We start from the raw sequence: 23,422 nt of genomic DNA on the forward strand, positions 1-23,422 counted from the left end.
CTGGTTGTCTCAGGCCTCATCCCGTAAGGGAGTGTTCACATGGACAAATTGCAGGTGTATTTCAGAGCTTAAAACGCCTCGTAATACACTTGCAATCTGCTTAGAAACTGCGTCCATTGAATTCAACGGTAAATACACTGACGCCCCAGAATTCAAATATGCTTTGTAAAAATAAGTGGCATTTCTCTTCTTGAGGCATTTAAAAAAAAACAAAAACTGAATTTCCATTTGTTTATACGCTTCAAAACACGCTTACAAAGACCAAAAAAAAAAAAAAAAAGCTTCGAAAATCAGCTCCAAAAACACATGAATTCAGAGGATTTTTTTCTGCTGAAATCAGCCTCGTATTTTTATAAATTGAAGCTTTTGAGCACACGGATGACCTGACTATTCCGAAGATATTTAACATCTTGTTTACGTACACAATTACACATCTTACCAGCAATTTCACTCGTGTAAAACATAAAACATAAAAAGAAACCCATCCAGACTAAAATACAGCAAAAGACCAGCATAAATATATGGAGGTGTCCTTTACTTGGCTGATCTAGGAAGCGATTGCACTACCAGAGGGTGGCGCTGCTCCTCCCATAGACACTACCAGGTCTTTCCTGGGGTCAATGCCTGACCTGTCAAGGAAAGCGAATACAATACAAACATATGGTCTTCTGCGTGTGTGGGGTTGTTGGCTGCATGACATTTCGGGACGTTTTCAGTTCATTGATCCCACTGAGCAACTTTCTCTATAGGATTAGCCATTATACGTAATATTAAATAACATTTCAAAGATTACATTTAAGCTTTTGTTATAATTTCACATATTATATAAAAAACTATTTTGCTGTAAAGTATGATTAAAAGTGAATTTAATTGAAACGTGCTTACCTGTGGACGCAGCTGGGGAGAAGAGGATTTCAGAGCCGACATTGGAGCACTAACAAAAAGAAGAGCAAGTGGTTACACTAATGATCAGAAAAAATAAGTTCATTCAGTTTATTTACAGGTATCATATTGGTTAAATGTACGATCAGGACAAAATTCACTTGTCAATTGTTAACGCTTGCAAAGACAAAAAAAAAATAAAGAAAGAAAAATCAAGCCAGCCTGTTCTACGCAGCGGCTGTTTTACTGTTGGCCTCAAGGGTGCAACATTGAGCTATCAAACAGAAGACAATTAGCAGTAGTGAAATATTAAACTGATGGGAGTTGTTTTACAATACTGTGTATATTGTGCTACAGATCCCCAACCACAACACAAGGTAGACAGATACAGATGAAGAATTGTATTCAGTCACAGACTATGATGCTCAGTCCTGAGGCCAGTCCTTGACAGCTGAGCATTTTTAACACCATTTTAAAAGGTATAAATGGCACTCGAAAACCTGTAAATATGTGTCACGTTGTAGAACGGCTACTACAAAAGTACTTTTATGGCTACATGGTTGGTTGACATCAATGGATTCCTTAAGTACACCTTTCAATAAGGACAGGGATCAGTGCAGTCCTGTAACGTGTTTTCTGATGGTCCCGGAATTACCAATTTAAAATGGCAACCAATAGCAGGGATAAACGCCCATGATAATTTACATTTACGCACTCTATCCTACCATATTATCGGTCCTCTTTCTATGAAATAGCAGCAGTAACTATATTACAAGTCTTTCCTCCAATCTAAAAGTTAGTTGAATACTGGCTTCAAAAACATCTGAACACAAAAAAATAAAATAAAAAAGTCTCATCTGAACTGCCCAGAATCGAAAGGAGAATATTAAGCTGGAATGGTAATTTAGAAGACATATATAAAATCTAAAGCTCATATATGTACCTATATATGTTATACAGTCAGCAAAGACATCCAGTTAACATAAAAGAAAGTCAACAAACTCATCGGTGATGGTAGAAAGCTCCTAAGCATTTCAGGCAATAAAAGCTTGGAAACTACTAGATCTACTGCTGGGCACAGTGCGCTGTCAATCAAATTTCCCTGGAGATCGTGGTCATTAATTTGCTCTTCAGGGTTTGGCTTCGATCAGCTGAAGTCAATAAGTAAACACCGGCACCAACTGAGTACCAGACGGCACTTGGCAAAGGCAGGAAACTTCCTTGCGTAGTCTTGGCAAAGCCTCTCTATTTATCAGGGCAGGCATGGAATAGAGTGGAAAACAGGCACAAAAGCAGAAGACAATGTAGCAAATAAATTGAAATTTTGCATCCAAAGTCAAAAAGGCCTTATTCACACAAGCGTGTTTCATTTTGTGTCCGCAAAAAACAGGCCCTTTTTTTTATGCATGACTGTACGTGTTGCGTCCGTGTGCGTTCACTTTTATTAGTCTGTGTTTCTCCTCTGCAAGCACTTCCTGATTTTACTTTCTTTCTGTGCATTTCTTTAGCAACTAAAGCATGAAAAACGAACAGCACATGGCGGTCTAGCGCGAGTCTGATCTGCAAAGATTAACCAGAATAGGACATACAGCGAGTTTCACCCAACGGACACACGCTCTGTGAAATTCACATGGACGTGTGAATATCCCCTTTGAATTGCATTGGTCAGTTTTCGTATTTCGCATTGCCCAGTCGATAAAAGTCCAAACTATTCTAATATAATGTCAATTAACCAACACTGTTAGCGCTGCCAGAATTGTTAGCGCTGTTTTTTTGTTCACCTTGCCTCACCAAAAAATTTAATGAATAGTATTGAAAAAGTCGCATGTACAGCAAAATGATACCAATAAAAACCACGGCTCGCTCCTCGAAAAACAAGCACTCACGACGCTCAATCAACAGAAAAAAAAAAAAAAAAAAAAAGTTACGACTCAGAATATGGCGACACAAAGCGTTTTTTGTTTTTTTTTAAAATAGTTTCTTTGTAACCATAGCAAAACATTAAAAAACACATATCTAAATTTGGTATTGCTGTAATCTTAGACTCGCAAATTAAAACGGTAATTTAGTCTTTAGCGCATGGTGAACGCTGTAAACCACCCCCCCCCCCCCCAAAAAAAATAATGGAGGAATCAATTATTTTCCCAGTTTCACAGCACATTATACGGTACACTAAATAGTGCCACTAAAAACTACAACCCGTCCCGCAAAAAACAAGGCCTTATATTTAGGTCGACAAAAAAAAAAAAAAAGCTAATGTTATTGGAATGCGGTGTAGGAAATAATAAAAATTAAAAACCAAAAATGTCTGTGGCGCCAAGGGGTTAAAGAAACATCCTACAAACTCTTAACTAGATGGTACCCAACTCCCATACGACTGGCAAAAACATTTCCCCTTTAATATAATTTATGCTTCCGCGGCCAAGTGTGTTCATTGTGCTACATTTGGTAGACTTGCACCTGGGCTAAACAATCTCCATGTCAGCTGGTCTCCTTGGTTGGCCTTACTGAACGCCCAGATTTCAAATGTCTCTAAGGCCTTATTCACATGAACGTTGAATACAACGGCCATCACACGGACCTATGCAATTCAATGTTGCCATTCAGACATGGTGTTTTTCACGCAGCGCGTTTCCGTTGCGTGAAACTCACTGCATGTCCTATTCTTGTGTGTTTTTTGCGCATCACGCACCCATTGAAGTCAATAGGTGCGTGAAAATCATGGACAGCACACGAACACACATCTGTGTGCTGTCGGTGTTTCATGCACAAGTTCATAAGAAATTAAGAGAATTTTAAAAAAAAAATAATGTGTACATAGACAACAACTGATGCCACACGGAACTGCAACTCATGACAGACGTGTCAGTTTTTTGTGGACGCAAAACTGACACAATCGTGTGCATAAGGCCTAAGACTCAGCATAGACTGCTAACTCATTTTCTCCCTGCTACCAGGTCGACTATCGCTATAAGTTGGCAGTGGAAAAAAAAAAATCCCCTTTCAGAAAACAATTTTAAAATCGAGACATTTTGGGTTTTAAACGTATTGTAGCGACCTTCGAATACAACGTTCCTCCTTATGAGGCTATATGGTCACAAATGCAGGACTCCTCCTGAGTGAGTCCTTTGGAGGGAGACTTAAAGTGTAGCTAAACGTTCAACAAACTTCTGACATGTCATAGAGACATGTCAGAAGTTTGTATTGGTGGGAGTCCAAGCACTGAGACCCCCACCAATCGCTAGAACGAAGCAGCTGAAGCGCTTGTGTGATCGCTCAGCCGCTTCGCGTCTGTTCGGCTTTTACCGGATAGCCGATGTGTCGGAGTACGGCCGCTAGACTTTCTATTGAGTCCGTACACCAATACATTTATGTTTGGAAAAAGCCGAACTGACACAAAGCGGCTGAGCGCTCACACGAACGCTTCAGCTGCTTCGTTCTAGCGACTGGTGGGGGTCTCAGTGCTTGGACTCCCACCAATACAAACTTCTGACATGTCACTATGACACGTCAGAAGTTTGTCGAACGTTTAGCTACTTTAAGCTGACATAAGGAATCTCTGGCTAAAGGCTCTCTTCTAGACACCCATGACCAGTACTTTGATGGTGAATACGGTTATGATGCGCCTTTTAATTTTTCCGTGTATTGATCTCCCCTACCTCCCCATTCACTTTTTGTTTTACCCTCTTCCCTCTCACAGTATTTGATTCCAACACTGTTGCCCTATTTGAATGTACATAGTGGCTTTCCTTTGGTGCTACTTACACTTTTCCTCTATTGAAGGTTATGAAACAAGGTATAAAATAAAAGTATAAAATTACAGAAGTAAAAAAAAGAAAAGATCTAAAGAACTACTCAATGTATCAACTACTTCCATTTTCTAAAAGAATGCACATGTATCATAGGAAAATCATTTCTTCGCTACAGCCGTTTGTTGGTACTACTTTGGCATCTACTATTTATCGGATCTGTTGTGATTCACACAATTAATTAGGCCCAGTATAACATATGCATCATCCAATAGTAAAAACTAGGTGCACAAAAATTAAAGATGGCGTAGACGTACAACTGGCTAGGCACTTTATAGAGGCTTTCTTGTTCTGGATAGATCCAGAATGTCAAAACACAAAAGTGGACCAAGTTTTATCGTTAACCTAATTTACCAACAAAACGGCCAAAGACAAATTTTTATTTTAATACCAAAAAGGACCATCTTGAATCGTGGTAATTTCTAAAACCGTTTTGCATCCATGATCTATCTGCTAACATATTATAGAATTATCTAAGAACTAGGACTTTAACGGACCGTCTTGCAACAAGGATTCTAAAATAAAATAAAAATAATAGCGGTCTTAACTGCAACGAAGCAGTATAATGTTTCGGATGAGTGAAATGGAGATTCTTCTTAGCTACATGCACCAATTAATATTACAGCTCAGACATCTCTTGTGACCTTATGACATATAGCAGCTGTCACGTTCTATCATGGCTGTCTGTGCCCTGCCTGTACAAATTAACACCCTAACCGTGCCACATGGGAGCCGATTTATCACAGGGGTTGAGTCTTTATATGCAGTTTGTCTATACAGAACAATCACTGAGCTGACAGTACAGGGGAGAAAATCTGTGACAAAGGAAAAGGACAATTTAGTGTATAAGGTTTATCAGACTTACATGAAAATATTATTTCATGATTCAAGTAATTCATATTGCCATTTGGCTTAGAATAAAACAAGTAGAACGTGTTATTGAAAAAAAAAAAAAAGCAAGCCATACGTCCAAGCAGTGCAATGAAGTGGTCACCAAGACTCTTTGTATTTATGACACCTAGTAATGGGAGATATTGCAACCATTTACCGGCCTTGCGTTCATCAGTGAGCCCGGTCAGCCCTGACACACTAGAAAAGCCCTGTATCAGAAGAGTCGGTGTGGAACGCTCTTCTTCTGTCACTCTGATGTGTGGGGAAATATTTATACTAGTGGAGATTTAAAGAAGCAAAAAAATCTTAAAATAAGCCTATTCTTGTAAAAGGTTCCCTTAGAAAATAAATACGTAATGCCACAAAGAGAAAGAGATTACAAAATGAGCAGCAGTATATTGATCGTTGTACATAAAGTGCCTATAGAATGTCATCTCATAAACCGTAAGCGGTACTTTGAAAGGAACGTAAGGATATTTTCTCGAATTGCTCTGTCCCTGGATACTCAATAAAAGGCGTTTTGGACGCGCAGATCACAATTGGAAAGAAAAGTGCAGGATACGTTACAGGAGGGTCCAGATCCAGCACTGGCCATTTTCCCATAGCTTATCCTAAATTCAGTTTAAGCCCTGACATCTTTCCAGCTCTTGCCCTCTGTATTTATATGCATAAGATTATCCCTTTCTTCCTTCTACAAAATGTCACCAATTTAATTTAGCCTGGGGGCCTATTGAAAGTTTTACCTCTAATTCGGGGAAAGGCATTTTTCAAGCTGTTACCACTTAACTGTACTGATACAGTCACTCGGGAGACTCCATATTGTTTACACATCCTGCTCAGTGGAATAAAGTAGTGTTGCCAGAACTCTGCCTGAGCTGTGAAGGAGACGTTTGCTCTCTGTTTTATGAGATTTCCTCAATTTGTGGCTGTCTCAACGGTCGTAAAAACAGCTGTAAATCAAAAGAGCTCCACAAAATTGCAATAACAAGCATAGAACTGTGCTGCGTGGAGCATAACTGCAGGCAGCAGGAGGTGGAAGGTACTGGCTGATTTAATACCAGGTGCGAGAAATTCTTGGCAGTGCCGGCCGAGGTGCAGTGTTAGTGATGGATGCCCACGGAGGAATCCTTGCCAGCTAGAAAAGGATGGGGCCTTGTCTCAAGATCCAAAACACCATGTCTTCACCCCCCTCCCACCACCCTGTCACAGTAAGATCTTGTTTCATCAGCCTGTGCAAGAACTAGTCTTAGACAAATAGCTGGGAAAGTCAGAACACTGTTTAAGGCATTAGCAGGAATCGTGCACAAGAACATGATTATTCAATTGAGCAGCTCCCTTGGCCTCAGACCCAATGGCTTTAGCAGATTTCCACCCATGTGGCTTTGGGATTTTGTAAAAAATATAAAAGATCCTCATATGTTGAAATGAGATCCAAACAAACCATCCTCCGCTTGCAGCTTCCTTCTTCACATCTGCACTTTTTGGGAAATCCTTTAAAGAGGCTCTGTCACCAGATTTTCAAATCCCTATCTCCTATTGCAGCAGATAGGAGCATTTTTGGCCAAGTTATGAGCATTTTTATATTTATGCAAATGAGCCTTTCTTATGGACAACTGGGCGTTTTTAATCTTATTTCCAACTGGGCATGTGTTTACTTGTTTTGCTAGCTGGGCGTTGTGAATAGAAGTGTATGATGCTGACGAATCAGCATCATCCACTTCTCTTCGTTACCACCCAGCTTCTGGCAGTGCACAGACACACAGCGTGTCCTCGCGAGATCACGATGTGACGTAACTCACTTCCTCCCACAGGAACTTCATCGCGTCGGACGAGCAAGGACACGCTGTGTGTCTGTGAACTGCCAGAAGCTGGGTGGTAACGAAGAGAAGTGGATGATGCTGATTCGTCAGCATCATACACTTCTATTCACAACGCCCAGCTAGTAAAACAAATAAACACACCCAGATGTTACAAACACAATACACGCCCAGTTGGAAATAAGAGAAAAAACGCCCAGTTGTCCATAAGAAAGGCTCATTTACATAAATATAAAAATGGTCATAACTTGGCCAAAAATGCTCGTTTTAAAAAAACACAAAACGTTACTGTTATCTACATTGCAGTGCCGATCTGCTGCAATAGGAGATAGGGGTTTGAAAATCTGGTGACAGAGCCTCTTTAAGAGATAACATTGAAGAGTCCTCTAAAGACCCATGATGATCTTAAAAATGCAACCTATATATTAGAAAGTTGTAGAACGTTTCACTTATACAATGATTAAATGGAATCTGTCAGAAGTTCTGAGGCCTCAACACTACCGACAGAGCGATATAGCAGAGGGGAGGGCATCGTAAACATACCTTTTGTCTCGGTCAGGAGAGTAACATGACCGAGAAATCGATGTTTAAAAGTCAGCTTGTGCCAGCCTCGCCCCTCTGCTCTGAGTTACGGCTCTAACGGTCTCCTGATTGGCAGCTACAGTTGTCACTCCGAGCAGAGTGCGGCAATTGTAACCGCTGCATCGGGAAAATGAAACGTTAGTTTCTCGGTCATGAAACAAACGGTAGGTTTGCAATGCCCTTTCCTTTTATCGCTCTGTCAACAGATTCGTTTTATTCTCCTATAACCAGAAACCCCTCTAATGACACAAGACAAGACTGGACAACCTATTTAGGCCGGGTTCACAAGTAGCATAAAATGCTGCAGCTTTTCTGCAATGGATTTCGTTGCAGAAGATCCACAGCATAATACAGTAGGGTAGCCACGATACCAGAATTTAAGCTTCGATACCGATACTTTGTCTAGTATTGCGATACTCGATACTAAAACGATACTTTGCCAACAATAATAAAAAAAAGTTCTTCCATTTTCTGATGTGAGGCACGTGGTGTTATGAGTTTAGTACATCCATGTGCCTCACACATTAATAGTAATTAACCCCATTATGTTCCTCAGTCATAATGGACAACATTGGGTTAATGTGTGAGGTACATGATGGGGTTAATTACTATTAATGAGAGCCACAAGGAGGTTCAAAATTCATAACACGACGTGCCTCACATTAAGGGATAGAAAACAGTTTTTATTTTTATAACCGCGTAAACATAAACGACGCTATAAAATTATTACGGTCACGACGATACCAAATATGTGTGTATTTTATGTATTGAGACTTATTTTAATGTTTATTTTAAAAAAAATAAAAAATAATTTTTTCTTCTTACTTTTCTATTTTTAACCTTTAATGTACTGGCATATATCTATCTACTGATATTACACATGCAGTTGTTAGGACATACCTAAGTATGCACTAACAGGGAATATGGTCAGACAGCCCAGGGGTCCTTCAATGGAGCCCAGGGCTGTCTGACCATATATGGGTTCCCTGTGACGCGATCCAAAGGGCATCCCCCTTAAAACTTGAATGCTGCGGTCAGCTTTGATAGCAGCATTCAGGGGAATAGCGGCGGCGATCAGGTTTCTCTGATCTCTGCCGTTAGAGCGTGGCTGCGGTTGTGTAATTCAGCCATTGCCCCGCACCTGACAATAAGTGCACGCGGTCAGCATGAGGTGATGCGGCCGGCGCTGCACTAATGAGCGGCAGAGCCAGCACTGAAGACAGAACGTGAGGGTGTTTTGCAGTGCGCCCGCCATGTTCGGTCTTCAGTGCCGGCAATCATTAGCGCAGCGCAGGTCGCATCACATCATGCTGACCGCGCACACTTGTCAGGACTCAGGAGCTGGGCAATGGCGGTATCACGCAGCCCCTTTCTAACAAAATTCATGTGTTACTGTACTTAGCTGTGCAGCCGCACAAGCTTGGTGTCGAAATACAGGAAGTCACGGTATTGAACCGTTTGAGGGCGCACGGTATACAAAAATTTATGGAATTTTCGCTGCATCGTGCAACCCTATAATACAGTAGCAGCAGAATGGATGAGATTTGACCAAATCTCATCCACACGCTGCGTAAATAAGCGGAAAAAAACCTCAGAAATTGACCTGCATTTCTTTAATCCGCAGCATGTCAATTGTATTTGCGTAATCGCTGCTTTTTTTGTTGTGAATTTTCCCCATAGAATTCAATGGGTAGGTAAAACCCGCAACTAAGTGTCGTGTTTTTTGAGGCAGAAAAACCGCAACTGAGAAAAAAAATTGTCTTATACTTAACCAGAATTCTGTGTTTCTTCGTCCAGGCCGGCCTCCTGGGATGACGTTTAAACCCATGTGTCCGCTGCAGCTAATCACAGGTTGCAGTAGTCACATGGGATAAAACGTCAACCCAGGAGGCAGAGCTGCACGACTGCAAAGGGCTGCGTCGCCATGGCTACGGGGAATTATGAAACGTTTATTTACGAGCAGTTTTCCGCAGTGGACAATTCGCCCAGAAAACTATTTTGTGCGTTTTTCGCCTGGAATTCCCTGCGCTGACCAGGGCGGAAACGATGTGTGTTTTTACGCAGCGTATCCGCCCTGCTAGCATACCCTTAAAGTGAAGCCTTGGTATGGAGCAAGAATCAAAGATGCCCAAAAAAAAAAATGCTGGACAATTCAACTGGCAGGTCATTTCACATTGCCCACAAGCCAACAGTTTACCAAATCTTATTCACCTGTAAAGGTGCATTTACCAGAACATGACATGTCTATTATTGCAATACCCTAATATAAAGCCTCAACTAGTGTCTCTTAAATACATGCAGAAAAATTACATTTGCTAAAGGCTTCAAAATAGGGGTATAAAGCATACAGCGTTCCTGGAAGCAATAGGCATTTTTCCGTATGTAATGTTGTTCCCCTTGTTGTGTTTGCTACTGTCAATATGCAGGAAGTGAATTCGCATCAGTGTGGGTGTCTGTGCCAATGCACCTGTGACAATAGAGCTCTGGACTACTGGCGGCTCCAGCACTGCAGGCTGCAAGCTTAACCAGTTTTGGATCCATGTCCCCTAGTTTATGTCACACATGACTGACAGAGGAGTAAGAGAACTTAGTCACAGTAAAGTCAATTACCACTAATACACAAAATTGTTGTCATATGAGCAAATGATGTACAACTGAAAACCACATATGTTTGTAGAATTTTCAATTAATGTGGCTGAAGATAGATTGCATGAGCCATATTTAAGCTTCACGAATGCTAGTATAGTGCAACTTACAAACAAAAACATGGAACTTCAGACCTGACAAAGAACCTGGTTCGGGGTAGAAATGCGTTGTACGGTAGAGTTAATTTAGTAACCTTCACTTCAATCAACATTCTTTATATACAGTGGATATAAAAATTCTACACCCCCCTGTTAAAATGGCAGGTTTTTGTAATGTCAAAAAATCAGTACCAGATGAACCATTTCAGAACTTTTTCCACCTTTAATGTGACACAATCTGTACAATTCCATTGAAAAACCAACAAATTATTTAGAGGGGAAAAACAAAAATAACAAAAACTACAATAATGTGGTTGCATAAGTGTGAACACCCTCTTTTGGGATGTGGTTGTGTTCAGAATTAGCCAATCACATTTAAAAACTCATGTTAAATAGTAGTCAGTACACAGCTGTCATTATTTAAAATGATTCGGAGTAACCCCATATAAAGTTGAGCTGTTCTATTAGGATTTTACTGACATTCTTTGTTGCATGTGATAGAAAATGCCATGGTCCGTAAAGAGCTTACAACACATCAAAGTGATCTGATTGTTGAAAGGCATCAGTCAGGAGAAGGGTACCAAAGAATTTCCAAGGCATTAGCTATACCATGGAACACAGTGGAGACGGCCATCAAGAAGTGGATTACATTTGGCACAATTGTGACATTACCAAGAACTGGATGTCCCTCAGAACTCCATGAAAATATAAGAGAAAATTGGTCCGGGAGGCTACCAAGAGGCCTACAGCAACATTAAAGGAGCTGCAGGATGTTATGGCCGGTACTGGTTGTGTAGTGCATGTGAGAACAATCTCCCGTATTCTTCATATGTCTGGGTTGTGGGGTAGGGTGGCAAGACGGAACCCTTTTCTAACAAAGAAAAACATTTAAGCCCAGCTATGTTTTGCAAAGACCTACATCAAGCCTGCCAAAAGCATATGGGAAAACGTGTTCTGGTCTGATGAGATCAAGGTTGAATTTTTTTGCCATAATTCCAAAAGGCATGTTTGGCGCACAGCCAACACTGCACATCACAAAAAAAACACCATGCCCACAATGAAGCATGGTGGAGGCAGCATTATGCTTTGGGGCTGTTATTCTGTAGCTGGAACTGTGGCTTTAGTCAAGGTGGGGGGAAATATGAACAGCTCCAAATATCAGTCAACATTGGCACAAAGCCTGCAGGCCTCTGCTAAAAAGCTGAAGAAGAGGAATTTCCCCTTTCAGCACGACAACGACCCAAAGCATACCTCCAAATAAAAAAAAGAATGGCTTCACCAGAAGATGATTAAAGTTTTGGAATGGCCCAGCCAGGGCCCAGACCCGAATCCCATTAAAAATCTGTGGGGTGACCTGAAGAGGGCTGTACACAGGGGATGCCCTCACATTCTGACAGGTTTGGAGCACTTTTGCAAAGAAGATTGGGAAACCATTGCCAAGTCAAGATGTGCCATGCTGATAACATTATTTTTGTTCTTTAGTTTTATTTTTCCACCATGACAAAACCCTGGCATTTTAACAGGGGTGTGTAGACTTTTTACATCCACTGTATGCGCCTGGGATCCACGAACAGCGCCAGCTTTTTTAAATTAACACATTTTTGCAAGGCACCATAGGAACAGTTTAAACAAAAACTCCAGGGTTGACCATGTTGCTTGACTCTCGGTGATCCCATCAACTGGTCTTCGGACCGAAAGTTGATTAACAGCGTTGTGGTATAGTTTGCACAACTCTCCCAGGTGAGGGTACGTCTATTTGCCGATCTTCCTATTACAAACTTAACAGGAGCCTGCTATACTTTAACAGCTTTGTCTCTCTTCTCCATGGGTCCATTTTTTGCCCAAAATACTAATAGGTAGATTAGAAATGACATTGAACTTAGACTACACTGTTTGCACAATTATTAGGCAAGTTGTATTTTTGAGGATTCATTTTATTATTGAACAACTACAGTGCTGTGTGTAAATCCAAAATATAAAAAAAAACCTCAAACCTGAATATTTAAGATAGTAAAAGTGAGGTTTTGGCTTTCTTAGGAGAAAATCTACGTGTGCATAATTATTGGGCAACTATTATTGTGCAGAATTATTATGTAACTAAATAAAAAAGGGAAGTTTTCCCATCTCACTTGTTTATTTTCATCTGTTAAAGTAAGAATAATAAACAAACAACTCAACATTTTCAAATAAACATTTGACATTTCCCCCCAAAAAAAATAAAAATAAATCAATAACCAATATAGCCCCCCTTCTTTTCAATAATGGTCATAAGCCTTTCATCCATGGAGTCTTTCGGTTTCTTAATCGGTTGACGATCAACTTTTTGTGTAGCAGCAACCACAGCCTCCCGGACACTGTTCAGAGAGGTGTACTGTTTTCCTTCACCGTAAATCTGCCGTTTAAGAAGGGCCCACAAGTTCTCAATAGGGTTTAGGTCAGGTGAGGAAGGGGACCATGTTATTCTTTCATCTTTAAGGCCTTTACAGGCTAGTCATGCAGTGGAGTACTTCGATCCTGTACCACTGCTTGATGAAAGTGTCTTCTATAAACTAACAGTAGGTTTGGGAGTTGATTTTTGGTCCATCTTCAACACGAAAAAGTCCAACTAGCTCATCTTTTATAATACCAGCCCATAGCAGTATCCCCCACCTCCACCTCGCTGGCGTCCGCGTCGAAGTGTAGCTCTGTGCCCGTTACTGATGCGGCCACGGGCCCATCCACCTGGTCTGTCAAGAGTCACTCATCTCATCAGTCCATAAAACCTTTGAAAAATCTGTCTTCAGATATTTCTTGGCCCAGTCTTGACGTTTCAATTCAGTGGTGGTCGGGTTTCAGGCTTCCTTACCTTGGCGATGTCTCTGAGCACTAAACACCTTGTACTTCTGTGCACTTCAGGGAGGTTGCAGTTCTGGAATATGACAGCACTGGAGGATAATGGGCTCCGGGTCGCTTCACGATTCATTCTTCTCAAATCTTTGGCAGTTAATTCACGTTTTTTTTTCCTCAACACATTTCTTGCGAACCTGTAGACTATTTGCAACAAAACGTTTGATGGTTCTGTGATCACGCCCCAATATCTTAGCAATTTCAAAAGTGCTGCATCTCTCTGAAATGCAATGTTTGATTTTTCAGAGTCCGTTTAATCTTGTTGGCCCATATTGCCCGAGGGAAAAAGCTTCCTAATAATTCTGCGCACCTTGATATAGGGTCTTGATCTCCTTAGGCTACGCCCTCCCTCATTACACAAATACACATCGCCTGATATGCTTCATCCAATAAGAAGTCAAGCTTATACAGCTTGGAGTTGGAAAATATGCAAAAAATTATATGGTCAAAAGACTCACCTGCCTAATAATTGTGAACACAGTGTACAATGAAAAGGATATAATATCATCCAGCTCATATACTTAATCATTTTATCAGGTTGCCAAACGTAAAACAGTGAATATGTATAGAATCCAGACAACAGCATCCGATAGAAATACTTATGCTTCATATAGTTCATCTTCCAATAAAAAGAATGGAGAAGTGGAAATGCACTTGGCAAAATGAATGATTCCCAGCTTTATCAGAAACATTAACTCTTCTAGTGCGATTATAAAGCCAAGCCTATGATGGTAGTTCAGATGAAAAAGTTAGTCTCAAGAAAAGATTTACCACAGGTCAGAAAGCAGGGCCAGGGGCCGCTGACAGTATCACACCACCCAACTGTTTCCTATTTATTCATGGTGCACAACGCCTTAGTACAGAAGCCGGAAAATTACATAAAGCTGAACTAATCTGTACACAAACCGCATGCAAGTTATGAAACCGTTTTATACAGTAGATGTGTGTGTAAGATAGGATGATTATATACACGCACATTATATGTTGTCTCATAATAGTTATATCATGCTGGCAAGAGATCATTAATAGTGACCTACAATACCAGCATAAGGAGGTGAAATATTTCCAGTGCCCAGGTAACGTCGCCAATGAATTCATACACAAGACATTCAGGACGTGAATAATCCCGTTTTTGGCACAATAGAAGATAGAAGAATTGGAGGTTCACTCAGTCTGCATGCAGTGCGCTAAAGTAAATCAAATTAGCACCATGACTACAGGTACTCCTTTATGCCAGGATGGATTAAAAATATACAGAAGATGCTCAGAGTTTGGACGCATTATAGATTGCAACCACGTGTGTAGTTAACCAAACGTTTTACATACTACGAACCTAAGTACTAGCCAATAAAGCCGCCCATAAACATAGGATTGTTTTGGTGGAAAATCTATGATTCAGTCCTGATTGTTAGCCATTAATTGGTTACATTCAGTCATTCAACAATATGACTACTTGATGGACAGTATGTAAAAGAAATGCATCGGCCGGGTCTCTAAGACAACCCCTGTCCATTTGTCATATAAGGACCTATAGACGTCTTAGGAGGAGAGCTCTCCTGTATGAGCCAGAACAGAGCTGAATTTGGAATTCATTCTCACTATATGCCTACAGGAATACAGGCGTTTAAAATACTTTGAGCACGATTTACTCTAGATTGATAAAACAAGGGGATATTCGGATACACACACTGTCTCCCCTTGCAATCTGCACTGACATTCCTGGTAGCAAAATTAATGCGTAGTTCTGCATTATTATCGCTGCATGATAGTAATATTGGATAGTAAGTAATTTATAAGGCAAATTGTGTCCTTTAATAGTGTAGGATTGGGGGTCATCTGCACTAAAATCAAATTGGACCCGCATTGGATAATTTTAATAATTCACATCAATTGTTTGTAAGTCTATTAATAAAGTTTATTATTTTATTATATCAACTGCGCTCATTTGAACCAAAAGTCTTTCCTTCTCTTCCCCTTTCCATAACCAATACTTGTACAATACGGGTGGTATACACCGTTGTGTTTCCTTTTATCCACTCTATATATTATAACTGAGAGGGTAATTACAAAAATCTTCTATTAGAACATAGAGCTGCTCTACAGGAGCTTTGGCAGACCCGGCCCTACAGGGAAAATGGCTTTGCTTGGCGAGAACAGCTGATCGCCGGGGGTTAGTGAAGTCTGTGTCTATTCAAATACATCAGGTAACCCTCTTACGGTATTGATGGCCAGAACGTGGCAACTCCCCAATACTAAATAAGGAGAAGCAATTCCTTCCTGTGATATTGGGTTGTGATTGGTCAAAAGCACTTCACAGCAATTGGCAGTGTGGTTTTTTTTGTTTGTTTTTTTAAACGCATCCCACTGCTTGTAATTCACAGGGGTGCGTTAAACCCTTCAAGGTGATCTAAATTATTATAGACCAGAAACAAAAAATCTTCTTTGCCAAACATTCCAGTTAATCCGTACCAGAAACATTTTGTCCCCCGAGGACATAGTACTAGTGCTGAATGGGTTAAGTAATGGATTTGAACTGAAAAACAAGCCCACAGTGCAGGGAAATCATATCAAGGATTCCAACTGGGCTAGAAAATGAGCTTCTCAATTTTCTTTCAGCTTCAGAAGAAAGGATAAACATTTCACATAATGTAACTGCCGAAGTGCTGGACGCGCGTGGATTGAAGAAGATTTTTATTTCCCCCTCAGTCTTGTAACTCATACAAAATCTGGATGTCTAAAGGTATTAAAATGCACAAAATGATGTATAGAAAGAAATCGGACTCCAAAAGTCAGAAAGATAAGATGAGAACGCAGAAATGCATGGTTCATGGGGACTGATGATGAAATTGAGCACATGCCGTATAAAGCGACACATACAATGAAGACATTGAGTCTAGCCTTGAGAATCTGTTTATTTGAGCAGGAAATAGCTGTGGCTCCTATTTAAAGAAGAGCCATTACTAGTTTTTCTAGTAGTAGTGTGTACAGGGAAATGTATGAAATCATCTCAGTATTGTGTGTACGGTTAAATATCGCTTAGTGGGCCGGCCGATCATATATCAGAAACAATACACCCATGTACGTGTATACCCTTGAAACACAATGACGTACTAGAGAGGCTGTGGAGTGTACTAGCATGTGCAGGACTGACAAAGCCTGTAGGCGGAGGACAGGCTAAATGGCAGACATATTCAGCACTATACCACACCCAAATTTTAGAAAGTGTTCTTCCATCAGGAATCAATAAGGATATGGAATTTAGTCCTAGAGTGTGCAAGATGTGTAGCTTCCACTTTGACAGGGAACAGGGATTAATGTTTAGGATACAAAAATAATAGGATTGATTGTATTGTAGTAAATGTTGACAAATTTTATTTGACGGAGATGTGATTATTCCAGTTATATCTCATGCACATGATTCAGAGGCTGTACGGCAGTAAACAGAGTTACAAATGGCTGTAACTCCGAGCAGCATCTACTCTGTTTGCCACCGTACAATGCTCCGTTGTGCAACATATGCACAGAGCTAATCCACCTCAGAAGTAATGCACCGTAAATACGCCAACCCAAGAAGCATGTCACAAATTTTTTCCGCACAGAATCCAACAACCACAAAGAAAAAAAAAACCTCTGTATGCCTCCAATTGAAATCAAAGACATACGGGGGTACAGCATACACTTTAATGTGTGTTCTCTTATGGCTCGGTTCAAAACCGAGTCATAATATAGCTGTGTGCATGAGGCCTAAGAAAGAAGAGAGGAATGAAAATTGGGTGGACTCTTGAAACTGAAACGGTCATTGAATATCTCTATTTAATCGGATCCAGAATGGCTCAGTAGAAGGCCCTTTTTACACTAGGTTTCCCCTGCATGTTTGACGTATGCACTGTGAAAGCGCAAACGTTAAATGTACCCATAGGCTCCAATTACCCCATAGGACGCCAAAAGTGTGTTCTTTTGGCCTCCAATGGGTAGTATATGTCAGGAATCGCTTTGTTTTTTTGCTGCATGAAATAGCGGAGCAGACAGCGATGTTTCATAAAGAGGTACCAGCAAAAAATAAAAAAATAAAAAAAATAAATAAATAAAAATAAGTATTCTTTTTTTTTCATTTTAAATATGGGAAACTATTTTTTATGAATGCCACTGCATGGCATCCTTCACAGACATCAGTTATGAGCTTTTTAGGATGTGTATGCCGGAATCCTTCATACGGAAAATCTCAAATGGACACTGCGAAAAGGCCGTAAGGCTCAGTGCACCTTTTTACTTGTACTGTAAATAGCTTGTAGGACACACAGTACAACCTCAAGACAAACCACAAAAGCTTAATTTCAATGCGAGGTTGGACTGCTTGATGCAGGGATCTATTGTGGGTATTATAGGGTTATACTTTAAAGAGGCTCTGTCGCCACATTAGAAGTGCCCTATCTCCTACATAAGGAGATCGGCGCTATAATGTAGGTGACAGCAGTGCTTTTTATTTTTAAAAAAACTATCTATATTTACCACTTTATTAGCGTTTTTAGATTTATGCTAATGAGTTTCTTAGTGCCCAAGTGGGCGTGTTTTACTTTAGACCAAGTGGGCGTTGTACAGAGGAGTGTATGACGCTGACCAATCAGCGTCCTGCACTCCTCTCCATTCATTTACACAGCGCATAGGGATCCTTTTAGATCGCTATGTGCTGTCTTATACTGACACATTAACGTTACTGAAGTGTTTAGACAGTGAATAGACATTCCACGGGATGTCTATTCACAATAGGAGATAGGCCACTTATAATGTGGTGACAGAGCCTCTTTAAGTCTCTCAAAAGACAACAGTCTGGTCCTAAATTATACGAAACATCCATTTAGAAGAGCACCAGACATCTAACCATTGCCTGGTATTTAAAAAGATTATTTAGTCAAAATCCATATATTCCAGTACCTGCAAATAAAAAGTTGCAGGTACTAGAATAGATAAAAGTCGATTTATTTTCAGAACAGGCTCCTATGATCCATTGTGCTCTCTGTGAGACATTGACTGGTGCTTCCCAAACACTACATGCATAATCAATCAATAACACAGGATCTATGCTAGGACTGCTGGAAGCTGCGGACTGAAGAAAACTCCCTCAGAGATGAAAGAATGGCGGGCTGTGCTAATCTGGGATTCTGCACTGCATGGTGGCTTCCTCTGACAGGAGCAGATTGCTGCATGCTGAGATGGGAGCACTGTCAAATGCCCTCAAACTCCACAGGGGATGGCAATCCTGCTGAAACCTTCAATGGCCACATCAGCTCAAGCGTGTAAAGTGGTCCCGAGCCATGCTGGGAACATAGAAAACAGGGACAGTGGTAGAAGCATCTAGAAGAGCATTACATTGGTGGGAGCCATACACACAGGAAGAAACATATATAGGAGTAAGGTCAATTTACAGGGTCTGCACAATTAACACGTGTAAAACAAGGTAAGATCTCAAAACCTGACATACCACCTTATCAATAGGGAATTTATGAAGGTAAAGTAACCAAACTCAAGTCATAGAATGGCTTCTGTCTGGTTGCGGTGTCCTAGGCCTGTGCATTTTGGCAACACTGCAGTAAAAATCTCTGCGGTGCCCATAACAGTAGATTGTATGAGACGGTAGTTCAGTTTGTATGTGATTCCAAACCTCTCCATGCTGCCCACACATTGTGCTTTGTCTTCTCCAGTGGAATGCATTATCTGTTTCCCGGGATCGCTGTTCCACCCCACTTGCTTAAAATACTATTTTCTGCTTCCCTGCTAGGTACAGTCTCTGTACTCTTTCTATCCTAGCCATGCATATTGAGAATGTGATGTACTGCCAGGGGTGATTCCTCCTCATGTTCACAAGTCCTTCGGACGAGAAGAAATTAAGAAGGGGAGAAGAGAGGAATAATATTCATGCGCTTTTTGCTACATCAAAGTGACACCGAAAAGCAACCATGTCGTATACGATAATAATGGAGGCTAGCTTCCAGCACTGCATGAGTAATGGGGAAGGTGGGGTGGTATATTTGTAGTTTACCTAGCAGTAAATATATAATAAAAAGAAAAATAAAACAAAAATTATTGTAAATTCGAATAAAATACTACGAGTTCAGTTATAATCCATTTGTCAACAGGTTCCTAATATAAATAAACATTATTTTACAGTACATAGCATACCAATGACTGGCAGAGTGCATTTAACTTACATCAGAATAATAGCCAATTACACTGCATACTACTCTAGTCAGGATGTGTTCACACTGTGTGGTTTTTCAGCGTGGCCGAAACCAACACTGCAAGCACGCATGTTTTCTAACTGCGAGTTGCTGCGGTTTTGCAGATAGCACGCAAGCGGCGACAAAAACGTACACGGTTTTTCAGTGCAGTTAAACTGCACCGTGTGGATACACCCTGAGGCCGGATTCGCATGAGCGTGTTCGGTCCATAATATACGGACCGTATGTCCTCAGTATTTCCCGGGCCGAAAACACTTCAGGGAGCCAGGCTCCTAGGGCCATAGCGATGTATGACACTAGGAGTCCCTGCCTCGCTGCGGGAAAACTGTCCCGTACTGTAACGATGACCTGAATGGTCTCTTTTTACTTGACTAACTTTTGAACAGAAAAGTTTTAGTTATAGTAGTATAACACACAGACAAAAACACAAGAGTCCGTTCCCCTTCCTCACGATAATCTTTACACCAATAATGTGTCTTTGTTAGGCCCCTGCACACGCTGCAGATTTTGTAGCAGAAATTTTGGCGACTGCAAATTAGATCCATTGATCAGAATAAGGTTGTTTCGGCAGCAATCTCAAAATCTGCAACAAAATCTGCAGCATGTGCAGGGGGGCTTAATGAAAATTCAGTGCTAAAGGCCCAGTTCACACAGACGGAATTTTGAGGCCGAATTTTCTGCCTGCAGAAAAACTGACTCAGTAAGGCCCTGTTCACACTGACAGCCTAAACAGATCAGATTTTGGATCCCCTTTCTCATGTCACATCTCAAGAGGACAATCTGGCACCAGAATCAGCCAAATTATACTCCCCTGTAACATAAGGGAACAGAATGGGCTTTGTACAATTGTTTGAACAATGCACTATATATTGCGCACTAAGCATTCAGAGGTTTCTGAAATAAAATATAATTTAGTACTAGGTTGCTATGGACAAAGAATAGGAAGGGAAACTTTTTTTTTTTTATATGTATTGTCTAAACTGGATTAAGTCTTTTAAAAACCAAACATGCCTTCTCATTATCCAGCTCTAAAGGTGAACATTTTCTAATAGATTATTGTGATACATGGACGAATAGCAAAAACACCACAAAATAGCTGAAACAAACAGAAATGTATCACTGCCTCAGAGTAAATGTTTTCCCCAGTGTAGAAATAATTAAAGGGGTTGTCCGAGATTTAATGACTTTGTGTTAATGCTTGTAATTTATAAATGTAAATACATTTGTAATATACTTACATTTTCCAAAGTGGCCCCGTTTCCAGATCCTGCCGTGGGGTACTTGACGGGTGACGTCACTCTCTGCACTGGCTTCTTTGTTGATCTTGAAGTCTTTGCCGGGTATATGACACGTCACTTGTGACGTGCCGTGTATGGGCTGTTCTGCTGCACAGCCCGTAACGCGCATGCGCGGTCCGTGCTGTTCTCGAGATAACAGCAGGGGCCGCGCATGCGCATTACAACAGGACAAGCCGATATACACCACGTCACAAGTGATGTGTCGCACACCCGGAAATTAATTCAAGATCAACAAAGCGGCCAGAGCAGAGAGTGACGTCACCCATCAAGTTCCCCACGGCAGGATCTGGAAACGGGGCCACTTTGGAAAATGTAAGTATATTACAAATATATTTACATTTATAAATTACAAGCATTAACACAAAGTTGTTAAATCTCGGACAACCCCTTTAAGTAACAGCTTTCTTATAGACGGTCATTACAGAAAATTCTTACTTTAGAAGCGGAACGATATGACTGATCTCACCTGTCCTCTAATGCAGAACTGAAAAATGTCCAACCTTCTTGTTTAACTTTTTCTACCTAAATCCAAAGGCATTTTGAATTTCTACATCTGGGTGGAGAGATCTGTTATATTGTTCTAGCTCCTCAAATCTATTAGATAATTATACATCATTCATAGCTGGCAACGTAAAAAAAAAAAATATCTTCAGATAAGCCAAAGAAAACAAGATACAAATGCAAAAAAAGGCATGCATATGCATAACTAAAAATCATGGTTAACGCTACTCGGAAATTTTACTCCACTGACATGTATAATACGTATGCTGCTATGATTAAACTACCTTTGAAAATGGCAGTATATGTCTGCTGATTGCACTGACGGATGTCAGATACCTATAAGAATTTTTTAAAAATTGCTACATGTAAACAGCTCTTAAAGGCGATGTCCACCTCCGCAACCATTATTTTTCTTGTTCCACTGCCTCTTAAACAAAAATTGAAGCAGCTTTGCAAACTAACGATTCACTATCATTTTGTATCTATAGCTCCTATACATCTCCGTGGCGACAGACTACAAACCAACCCTGTGTCATCTGATCCTGCAGTCACACTCTTATATATGTCACATACTTCTTGCTAACGTGCCAAAGGCATGTTAGCAAGAAGTATGTGACGGATGGAAGGTCATATGACTTTAGGATCAAACTACACAGTTTGTTTGTATTCTTACACAAATAGACATGGAGACAAATAGGTCTGCACAGGAGATATAGACACAAAAATGTAGAACATTTTTAATCAAGACCATTGCTAAAAGCTACTTCATTCTTCAGTTTGGATGCATTAGAATGATAAAGCACGGTTTGCAGGAATCTAGGACCACAAACGGCATTCGTTCAAGGGGTAAGGTCAGCCAACTAGCAAATGCTAGCGGGTTGCGGCGGCTGCCTCCTCACTAGCCATCAGAAAGTGAACGGAAGTCTCACGATAGCACGTAACTTCACTTAGTATTTCCCGCATGTGGCCTGATGGCTGACCGAATACCATTCCAATCCAGAGGATTCACCTAATAAATGTCACAAAAATATATATTACAAAATGATGCTGTAATAAACCAACAAATGACACGTGACATAACAAGAGTCCAGAAACCAAGTTGTGCCGAAACCAAAAACAGGCACTAATAACTGTAGAAATTCTGTGCTGTACCCAAGCTCTGCCTCCTTCATCTGACACTATGACTTGACGTAGAACTAGACCCAGCAGAAGGGACATTAGAAAGACCTGAGGCTACTACTATGGCTCTGGATGAAAGACGAGAAGGTTGCTTCTGAATCTTTTGAAAAAACAGGAGACATACATATTACTCCAGTTCATCTATCACCACCAGGACAACGCTCATTATGGGTGGGCAGGGAGGGCGCAGTCGCTAGGTGGTTGACCTTACCCACTGAACAAATGCCGGCAATTGTGCTTTGTTTGTAAAAAAAAAACAAAAAAAACAGCCACCTAGCAACAGCTAGTGGGTAGAATGGCACATAAATAATGGCAGTTCTTAAGAATTTGATTCTTTCCTATGCAGAGGGTCACCTACAGTATTTATGAAATGTTCTATGTGAAGACCACCTGGCTACTCTTAAATTAGACACGAAGGGAACACTGTTTGCAGCTGCTTTGAAAGAGGCAGCTCCCCTCAATGAGTGTGGCTTGAAAATATTCCCATTGTCTGCGTCTTTCATAGAAGAAAGAATCCAACCCCTAATTGTATTTGCTTTGGCTTCTCTAGAGGGATGTCTGGATGCAATAAATAAATTCATAATGTCATCTCTGTGG

At 40.6% G+C, this 23,422-nt stretch overlaps 1 protein-coding gene across 13 annotated transcripts in view; it reads right to left on the reverse strand.

Annotated features, from left to right (window-relative positions):
- Positions 1–23,422, reverse strand: part of FBRSL1 (fibrosin like 1) — a 539,464-nt gene that overhangs the window by 34,471 nt on the left and 481,571 nt on the right. For all 13 annotated transcript variants that reach the window (XM_075832783.1, XM_075832773.1, XM_075832754.1 and 10 more), the window contains one exon: positions 886–934. In XM_075832783.1, the coding sequence (XP_075688898.1) occupies positions 886–934 (49 nt within the window). The remainder of the gene's footprint in view (positions 1–885; positions 935–23,422) is intronic.

This window comes from Rhinoderma darwinii, chromosome 1, assembly GCF_050947455.1.
Source record: "Rhinoderma darwinii isolate aRhiDar2 chromosome 1, aRhiDar2.hap1, whole genome shotgun sequence".
NCBI classification, from domain to species: domain Eukaryota; kingdom Metazoa; phylum Chordata; class Amphibia; order Anura; family Rhinodermatidae; genus Rhinoderma; species Rhinoderma darwinii.